Source organism: Prinia subflava, chromosome 1, assembly GCF_021018805.1.
Source record: "Prinia subflava isolate CZ2003 ecotype Zambia chromosome 1, Cam_Psub_1.2, whole genome shotgun sequence".
In the NCBI taxonomy this organism is placed as follows: Eukaryota; Metazoa; Chordata; class Aves; order Passeriformes; family Cisticolidae; genus Prinia; species Prinia subflava.
The window spans coordinates 48,247,724-48,258,017 of record NC_086247.1 but is presented as its reverse complement, the minus strand read 5'-3'; the positions used below and the strand labels follow the sequence as shown (position 1 = coordinate 48,258,017).

At 41.2% G+C, this 10,294-nt stretch overlaps 1 protein-coding gene and 1 long non-coding RNA gene across 3 annotated transcripts in view; one reads left to right on the top strand and one right to left on the bottom strand.

The window, feature by feature from the left end:
• Positions 1-10: 10 nt before the first annotated feature.
• Positions 11-2,134, top strand: LOC134562339 (uncharacterized). The gene is made up of 2 exons (XR_010083141.1): positions 11-1,903; positions 1,989-2,134. It is a non-coding gene; the product is annotated as an uncharacterized LOC134562339 (long non-coding RNA).
• Positions 2,135-4,867: 2,733 nt separating this feature from the next.
• ROCK1 (Rho associated coiled-coil containing protein kinase 1) overlaps positions 4,868-10,294 on the bottom strand; it is an 84,223-nt gene continuing 78,796 nt past the window's right edge. Inside the window, exon 33 of one of the 2 annotated variants that reach the window (XM_063395739.1) lies at positions 4,868-6,342. In XM_063395739.1, coding sequence (XP_063251809.1) covers positions 6,339-6,342 — 4 coding nt within the window. In that variant the 3' untranslated portion in view covers positions 4,868-6,338. Of the gene's footprint in view, positions 6,343-6,362; positions 7,179-10,294 lie in introns of those variants that run through there. The other variant, XM_063395730.1, reaches the window with a different exon arrangement.

Here is a 10,294-nt window from a genome sequence, read left to right as displayed (position 1 = left end):
CGCGGGGAGAGCGGGGCCCGGGGAGAGCGGGGCCCGGGGAGAGCGGGGAGCGGGGCCCGGGGAGCGATAATCCTGCGAGCCGTGGGCAGGGCCGCCGCAGGAGTCCGGGTTGGAACGGGCCCGACCCCCAGAATGAGGTGCAGGCGGGGCTGGGAATGTCGGTGTGGAGGGCGCAGGGCTGGAGCGAGATTGTGTCCGGTTCTGGGATCGCCAGAGACAGGGAGCTCCTGGAGCGGGTCTAGATAAGGGCAGCGAAAATGATGAAGGGACTGGATCGTCTCTGTCACGACAATATGCTGAGAGCTGGGCCTGTTCACCCTCGGGAAGAGGTGACTGAGAGGGGAGCTCTTCAATGTGTGTAAATATCTAAAGAGAGCATAAGGAAGAACTTCTTTATTGTGCAGGTAACTGTGGAACAGATAGTCCAGAGAGGATTGTGGATTCCCCCTGACCGGAGATAGTCAAGAACCATCTGCATGCAGTCCTGAGCCGTGTGCCCTAGGACAGCCCTGCTTGAGCAGGGAGGTTGGACTGCACAACCCACTGTGCTCCCTCCCAGCATGACCCATCCTGTGATTCTGTGAGAGCTCTGCTGGGCTTTTGCACCCCCAGGGCTCTGCCCAAGAGCTGTGATTGCACAGGGCAGGGGAAGGGAGGCAGAAAAAAAAAAGGCTCTTGTGGATAAAATAGGTTTGGTTTATAGGAAAGGGTGAAGTAGGAGCTAAAATTATCAACAGAAGAACTTTATTGGGAGTAGAGGAGATGAGCAATCAACCAGCAATGATTTTTAGGCTCAATGATAGATAAGGAGCACTGAAGGATGTGAGTGATGGCAACAGCCAGGAGCCTTCAGCATGATAAACCCCAAGGTGTAAACAAAACCAGTAGCTGTGGAGACCTGAATCTCAACTGCTTGTACAAAAACTCTTGGTATTAGGATGTGATTAAAGAAACCAAAGCAGTGCTTTAACGTACAAGAGAGAGAATGAGATAAGAGAGAAATATCCCTTCCTTGGACCCCTCCTAGCTCCCACCTCTAGAAACCCAATGCTCCTCTGCTGCTTACAGGTGCAGCTGTGAAGAGCTTCTGCCACAGCTTATACCACTGTCTGGTTGTTGGCATGTGCACTTCCGGCCATGGTTTTGCAAGGAGTTGATATCCTAAACAAGAAGGATCTTTTCCTTGCTGTTCTCCAAATGTGGTTTTTCAGTTCCAAACAGTAGAAGAATGGAATATAAAATGGCCAAAAAAGTAATCCAGGGTTTGAACGTAAGCCTTGAGGTGGAAGGCTTAGAAATTTCTGTCTTTTCAGTTTGTCATTGGGAAGAAGAGCAAAAGTTGATTTTATTGTCCAGTGTAGGCTCCTAGATGGAACAGGGAGGTTTGAGAAGCTTCAAAAGGTGTTATGCTGAAATTTTGCTGGATTACGCTGGATCTTGAATTAAGATGGAGTTTACAATTACTGAAGCAATTTAAGTGTTAAAATTGACAGCAAAAGTGATGGATTTCTTTTTACTTGGAGATGCTGAAAGAAGCTTTCTAGAAAAAAAATTGATCCACTTCTAGCGTGAGATCCTGTAGGCCGTCTATTCAAGAGAGAGCAGATCCCACCTACCTGCCTGTGAATTTACATGTGGGATATCTCCAGTCAAATGTTTTGTGCTTTAAACCAAAAGTGACATACGTAGAGTCACGTTTTCTTGTGCCAGCTAAATGGAAGTGAAATGCTCTATGTTCTGAAGCTGCACTGAATCCTTCCCTTTAGAGAAACCCTTAGCTGATCAAGGCTCAGGCATCAGACCATGCATTTCCAGGATTTGGGAAAGGCACTAGAGGGTGCTGTGCTGAAAGAGAAGAACTGGGATCTGTATCTGCAGGAGAAACCATCCGGACCTCTGCAAGGTGAAGAACCACTATCTCCCTCATTTTCCTCCAAGACCATGTAGGCCTCCTCCTGCATTAACAGCCACATGCCTTCTTCCTAAAGGAGGGGATCAATAGATGCTGCTTTTCCTGAATCTTACACGAAGTGACATAAGGACTGTTGACATCAGGGGACAAGGGGTGCAACCTGTGTATAGATCTAAACTTGAGGACATTAAAATTGTAGAAGATTGGTTGAACATTATTAAATGCATCTTTTTTCCTTAGTAAAGACAGGCCCCAGGGGAACCTTGGCTGGGGACATGGGACACTGGAAGTGCTTGCCCTGGCTCTCTGTGGCCTGTGACAGGGCCATCTGAGCAGGACTCCTTCCCATCCTGAGGTGGTTGGATACAGGCCAGCTTGGATCCAAAAGCTGGTGCTGTATCATCACCACCATAGAGCACGTAGGCCAACAGGCCTGGCAGGGTTTATGAGAGCTGGAGGATGGCTCAGAGCAAGTCCAGGTCTGTTTAGAAAAGGCTTTTAATGCTGTGAAAGCTCCCAGCTCCGAGGAGCACAAGTGGGAGGTGAACCCTCGGTACAGGCTGCAGTACAGCAGAAGGTGGGGGAAGGAAACCAAACCCCCTTGCAAGGCATGCTTTAGGCACCTGTGTGATGCCTGGGATAGAACAAAGATTCACTTTAAATAACAGAGACTCGGGACTTAAAATACTGCATGTACATTTCTTGTTTCTTTAAAAGTCAAGATGAGTAACCCTCATTCAATATGCAGGTGTATTTATTAATGTGTGTTTTATTTTCTGTGGGGAACTTAATGTTCTTGGGAACCTGTCTATCTCAGAATGGTTTGGGTTGGCAGGGACCATGGGCAGGGATGCCATTTACTAGATCAGGTTGCCCAGGGCCCCATCCAGCCTGGCCTTAACACAAGGGGGATGAGGCATCCACACTGCAGTGTATCTTCAGTAAGGAAAATGTAGCAAACCAGGAGATGTTTAAAGTACCACCACCCTCTCTTGTGTTACCTCTTCCATTTGCGCAGTTTTCAAACATTTTACATTCTGGATCACAAATATAAGTCCGGTGAAGGAACAGGAACAAAACTCTACCCGCATTCTTTTTATGTTTCAAATTAGTGTAGTTTAAAAATCCCAGCAGAGTTCACCAGCTCAGAGGGAAGCTCAGCTGCTGCCCCCTCCTCTTGCTGCACAATTCCCAATTTGCTTTTGGCTACAGCCTCAGGGGGTACTGTAGGAAAATTCCACCTGCAAAGGAGGCCGTATCCTTTTCTTACCAAGGAGTTTTGCCATAGTTAGCTACTCTTTCCATTTTCTTTCCTGTTACCTTCAGCAGGAGTAGGGAGTCTTGAAGAGAGAATCAGATTTTTCACATTCTACCAATGTCAGTGAACCTAATAGAGTCATAAAAAAATGAAAAGGTGGAGGCAACAAAAAAAAGATCATGTAAGAATCTGAACTTTTTGATTTCTCAGGCAGCTTGTAAAATTACAGCTTCACCAGCATAAAGGCAGGCAGGGTGATTTATGCTGGCTCTTCACTGCTTGAACCTTTCGTATCTCTTGATGACTTTCAGTTGAGATTGTAAGCATTACTCTTCCTAACAGTTTGTTAGCCAAACAGAAATGTTTGGCTGCTTTTTTTTATTCAAAGTGTAGCTATTCCTGTAGATAGAACCTTGCTTACAGTAAACAAGTGCCAACATCAGTGTACCAGAACACACAAACTGTAATTTGCACGTCTAGACTTTATTATTACAGCATTTATCCCAGACACACAAGTCAATGTCATTTTACAGTTCATTATGTCTGCTGTTGCTTTCCCAAGCAAAATCAGCATTTTAAAAAAACCTGCAGAACTTCAGTATTACTAAAAAACTCCAGAAATGACAGTAGGTGCCAATCTGTAGAGCAAAAACCATTTTTCCACAATCCCTCTTCCCACTGGTCATTAGCTATTCATAACAGAGCTTATGCTGTTTTTCAGATTCATAAAATATGAAATTACAAGATATTACTTTTTTTTTAATTAAATAAATTACTCAAGGGAAAGAAAAGTTTTGAGAAGTAGCCAGTTACACATAAAGGCAAGCAGAAAAGCAATCCACAAGGTTATCTGAGTCTGGAGAGACCACAGGCCTTTCCAACTGCTCCAAATTTCCTGTTATAATGTACATATTTAAGTAAGAGATGTTTGTTTAATCATCTTACAGTATTTTTCCCTTCCCAGTATGTGACAGAAGATTAACATTGCTCCACAAGCTCACAGTCAATGTGACTGGTGATCTGGAAGGTTGTCTTCAGTGTGCTCCAGCCACACCTTTGACATTGCTGACATTTCAGACACAGCAAGCTCAACACAGAGGAACCTGTTGAAGTTACCTCAAAGGCTTCATTTATCTGTACTTCCCAGCTCTGTGACCTTCAAAGGACATACAATCATTCACACGTAATTTGGCCTTACTGCTCTATTGTTCTGCAGGCCTTGGTGGATCACCCAGGGAGATTTATGGACAGCTAGCTTCATGGGATGTACAGGCTGTTCCAAAAAAGCCCAAACAAGCCAAATCCCAAAACCCCCTACCAACAAAACTGCTTTGTCTTTTGGGCAGTGTTCCCTCCCACAAGTAAGTGGAATTTCTGAAACTCCAAACCTGCACCATGAAAGATGAAGCAATCACACGGCCAGCTCAGGGTGGTGGTTGAATAATAAATATAAATTAGGTTACTACAGCAGGCCATAAGAATAAGGAAATGAAAACATTATTTAATATGGTATTTACTTATTCATGTGGAATAGTAAAATTAAAAAAACCCAGCCAAACAAAAAAATATTTCAGACTGCCCTGGGCATTATGTTGCAAATGTACCTTGTACTTGGAAACTGTTGCAATGTCTAAATGCTTAGACCTATGTATAAGCTGCAGTCAGGAGAAAACACCATGCCAGTCATTTTCAAAAGGGTCTTTACATAAATTACTTTATTTCTCATTAAATGAGCCCAGACTCATTACCATATTAATAACAGATATGTTTATTATTACATATCCATCAGTGCGGCTTTCAATACCACTTGAAACATGCAAATCGTCCCAAGGACGATCAGTTTTCCAGTGCTTTTTATTTAATACTCAACTGCAAAGCCATTATAAATTACTGAGGAGGTATTTGGTTAAGAAATAAAATAAAATAAAACCATACTGCCCATACCATGAATGCATTCCTGCTACAAAGCAAGAGTCTGACAACATTTACTGAAATTCTGGAATTACCCAGAGCTTTTGTGTCTTGTTTGTTTGTTTGCATTGCCTACACATCTCCTGGCTTATGAACAAGAATCAGTCTTTCTTTGTAAGAGGAATTCTCACTCAAAGATTGTACTTAATTTAGAAATGCATCTAGCATCTACAATACTTCAACCAATTAAAATTCAGTAAAAACTACTGATATGCAATAGTTTTTTAGAGGTTTCTTTTGCTTAGTTTTAGGTTTCTACATTTATCAACATGGCAATAATACAATTATCTCAAATTAAGGCACTAAAAGAACAATGTAAAACCAAGTAAAAGTATTCTAAGAATAATTTACAGTTCAAACAGTGCATATATTTCTTAAATGTTTGTTAACTTTATGTATGTTATCACTTAAAATTGTAAGGCAATACATTATACAGTAATAGAAATGATGTACCCCAAAATATGCTTCCAAACTCGGTGGTTCTTTTTACTGTTAGTTTCTAGTGCCTATAACAATAAAATAATTCAGTATGGCTTGGCAACAATGCATAGATTAAAGGCAATTACGTGTTTTCCCCCCTTTACAAACATGCTGCATCAGTATTTTGTAAAGCATAATGCAAAATATTTAACTCTTGGATCCATTCCATAGTGGGTAATTAGCATTAAGGTTGTAAAGAACTCTGCAGTGAAGGCACTGAAGTTCAAGTGGTGATAAGGCTTCATTTTAAGCTAGTTCTGCAGTCTTCAAGAGCACAACTTAAGAGTCTTGAAAGCAATTGCTCAGTGAGAAAAACCTTCCTCTTCTACTCAGTTTCATATGCTCATCTTGACATAAATATCCCCTTCACAAGGGTTAACAGTCCTTTTCTTTCACTGGTATGAAGAAAGTTGGCTTTTTAAAAAAAAAATCCAAAAAGGTGGCACCTTTTTTATATACCTAGCTAAGCTTTATTTGCTTGAACTTGCATTACATAGTAATAATTAATCTAATCTACCTTGAGGCAAACCCGCAATTAGACACCCTCAGCGTGCTTTTGTGCCAAAGCAAGGAGGAGACAGTAATAGCAATCTGAACCCTGAAGCCGGTGATAGTTATGTTGAAAGGAACAACAGCCTGTCTGCACTGCTCTCTGTGGTTAAGAAAAGCCCTGTTTCTCTGCATCCCATGAGGTTCCATGAAGCACTGTACATGTGGTTAGCTGGAACAAAGAAGAAAACAGACAATTAATAACAAATATAAAAATCAGCTTCGTAACACTAGAGTGCGTTTGCCAAGAACCTCAATGAAGAAAATAACAGAATTTTTTTTCAACTGACAAGTAATACTACTAACATCATACCTACATCATCTTCCACAAACTTCTCAGTTTCTAACAACATTAAGCAAACACAGAGATCAGACAGATGATAGTATTACTGCAGCTTTACAAGTAAGCAATTAAGAATCAACAGTCATGGGTGTATTCATGGCAAATGCAAGGTGACCCCCTTTCACTTGCAGGACAAGAAAAGGCTCTCTAGGCTAAGAGCACGCACATGCAGTTGCAGAGCTCGTCTGATGCACAGGAATTTTGTCTGGTTGGTTGTTTTGCTCTTTAAACATGCATTAACTTGACCAAGTGCCCACGTCCAGCCATATGAAAACAAAAGACCTCAGCTGTGCTAATACAACGTGAATAAATCAGCAGACTGTAAGCCATGAAGTGTAGATTCCGATCTCAAAGCAGTACTGCAAATGCCAGCAAGTTCATCATGAAGTTCTGATTTATAGTTGTTACTGATAAGTTATGAAAATGAGGAATAGAACTTAGGATGAACTTTTATATGTGAAGCTCCTTTCAACGGGTCTGAGACACCTCTCCATGAAGTCAGGGAAGCACTGCCTACCAACTGCAAAGAAAGGTGGGTCAGACCCTGAATCAAATGTACTGAAATGTCTTCAAGCACGTGTTCAAGTCTGTATCCATTCAACAAACAGTTAATGCCTGCTTACATGGTAGGACTCCATCAGCGAGAGCAAGTTCTGCTATACTGTCTGACAAGAGAACAATTTGCAGATACTTAGTAAAAGCTAGACATGTATAGCCCTTAAAAATCATTGCTGCTTCTCTTATTCTGACACTTAGGTAAAGTGGTGAGGGAGAACTGCAGGATGCAGCATCTTGAGTTCAGAGAGGCTGATCCAACAATTAACTCTCCTATGAGGAAAAGAGCCGGCTGTTCCTCTGCTTTATCACCTTCCTGAGCCCAGGAGAGCATCCTCCTACTTACCTGTCCTCAGCTTTGGCTATCACTGCACTTAGTGCACTGACCCACTCACTAGCTTGGCACAGTTAGTCTACATTCTTTTTGACAGTCAGGAAACTGAACTGTGGACCTTCATGGAAGAGTCCAAACTGGATCATTTCCAGCACTTATCTAGGATCCATGGACAGAAACGAAGGAAAAGGAGATGGAGAGGGAAAATTCTCCCCTTTAAGTAGCAGCAGGCTGTCAAATGAGCTCAGCTGCTGTGCTGAGCTACCAGTTAAGTGTTCAGTACATAAGCTACGCTATGCATTTATTTAATAAGTTAAATTTAAACATTGGTACATTAGAAGCGAGTTTTCCTAAAATAAATCCACTGCCTCTTCTTTTTAAACACACAAGGCAGAATCAGGGCACTGGCTGGGCACAGTCCATCACAGCAGTACTTGTCTAGTTCATAGATACCACTCACAAAAAATTTGTCTGAGAAAGCCACAGAAATATCCACAGTATAACTGCCAGAATGAGGAGTTCCAACCTGGCCTTTTTCTAAAGCTTCCTTGCTCAGGGAACTCTGAATCTTTTCACTGTTTGCTCGCACTGCTCTGCAGGTGCCATGCAGACCCCACTACACTCCAGTCAGCCCAGTGTCAGCTGTCTGATGGGGACAGCGTGTCACAAAGACACACAGGGAGCTCCTCGAGCATTAGGGAGGTGCAAGGGCCCTCACCTGCCTCTTGCAGATATTTTCAGGCAACATGACAGGCAGGAGCACACACATACCCAGCACTCCTGCTGCTCAAGTGCTGTGCCTCTAAATGGCTTATGCTCAGTAAGGCTCTTTCTCCACAATCAGTGACTACAATATGCAGCATTAAAACAGAGTTTCTTATAATTAATTACATGTTCTAAGAAGCTCTGTCAGTATGTGACATCATCAAGAAACAAGATATCAGTTACATCATCAAGTTCACTGATGGATTTGTGGTCAGTCTAGAAGAGTAATGTAGATGTTAACTGATCCACGTCACAGATAAATTCAAGAAGCTAAAGAGTTAAGATATCATGAAGATATTAGCTTCTGAATTGACAGAAAACCTAAGAGCTTTATGTCTTCACAAAAACTTGGAAGATCTTGGGTGATGGAAAAAGGTGTGAGCAGAGGTTGTCCACCCGGGCAAATGGAGAAAACGCAAGGCTGCAGTATTTGAAACAGCTGTCTGACCTGACATTCACTCGGGCAAGACCTTCAGCATCACCCTTCCTCCTTTTGTTCCTGAGACTCTTCCGCAAACCACTGCAACTTCTGAACCCAACAGAAAATCCCAAGCTTTTCTTCTGTGGAGCTAGGGTTGGATTGTTTTTTGTTGTCCTGCTTGAGGTTTTTTTGCTTTCCTTTAGGCAAAACATTCCTGGATTAATTTTCTGCTGAAAATAGATCAGTTCACTCTGGTAATCTGTGAAGCATGAACTGACACAAAATAAAGCTCAGGAATGTGCAGCTGTCCTCCTTCTGGTGCTGGTGAGCTATTAAACTAATTCCATCTTTAGGCTCTTAAAAACAGAGCTTTAATAATTGTGTTTCTAATCTTTTATGGAAGTTCCATTCCCTACTTGTGTATTTCTGTGATTCTGTAACACTCTTAATAGGACAATGCCAATAGCATTAATAACAGCAATAGTCTGGGTAACTGGTGTCCTCCAAAAAAACCATTTCTTTAAGAGTTACTGTAAACTTTGAAATATCCCAATCTTTCCTTCTATAACAGATTGGTTGCACAATTGTCCTTGCTAAAGGCAACTCCAAACGAGCACTTCTATTAAGACAGAGTGACAAAGAATCAATTCATTGATTTAAGAAAATGGATTTTTCTCCCAAAAGAGTATGCATGAAATCTGGTTATTACAGCTACCAGAGGCCTTCGCAAGGATAAATGGAGAGCATACTCAGAATGCAATGCAGAGAGTCTTTTGGAAGTGAAAGTCTACAACTCCAAACAGCTAAATGTGAAATAAAGAAGCATCCACTATCCTTACCAAGGCAAGGATCAGCAGGGAGAAAAGAATCTGTACACTCAAGAAAAGAGGATGATTTTTTAAATGTATATCTTTCAAGATCAGTATCAATCAAGATCAAGATATCGATATCTTTCAAGCATTGTTTTAGATTATCCAATGACCATATCTTAAAGATATAAGTAAATGACACATTAAGATAATTATTTCCAACCCCACTGGTTAGTTGGTTGGTTTAGGAGGAATCAGTTGTTCTGCTGGGTTTTTGTTTTACTGTCCAAGAGCATTCCCTCTTCAAAAGATCCTTAATTTAACACCTCTTTTGGTGAGTACATTGACTAACATTATGCAGTGTCACATTTTTAAAATGGTATTAATGACTTTTACATCGTCAGTTCTGAAGGTTTTTCTACCAAATCCTCTTAAGCAGCAGCATGATAAGCTTTTTCTTTCAGTCTTAAGTGGTCCAAGATTCACTGAAAAATCTTAGTAATCTGTCCCAGGTCTCTTTAACCAGTTCTGGTATCCTTGTCTGCCTTTAGTAACTGTTTTTTAAAACCCTGATTATCATTGATATAAATGTATCATACAACACATGTACACACAAACACTTCGTATTTTTTTAAGCTACAAAACAGGAGTAGTTCTTCAACAGTCCTACTGTAAATAAAGATGATGTTAAAGAACAGATCTCAATTATGTATATTTTACATTTAGCAGGTGTCATTTTTTTCTAAATGTCTTCGAGAATCTGGGTAAGCCTATGGAGGGGTCTAACATTTTTCAGTCAATCTTGGAAAATTTCCTTGGACTGAAGGAAAAATTAAGTTTGAAAACACCACGAAGCTTTATAAAACCTTCTGGAAGTTGGAAGAAGTGGACATTTTT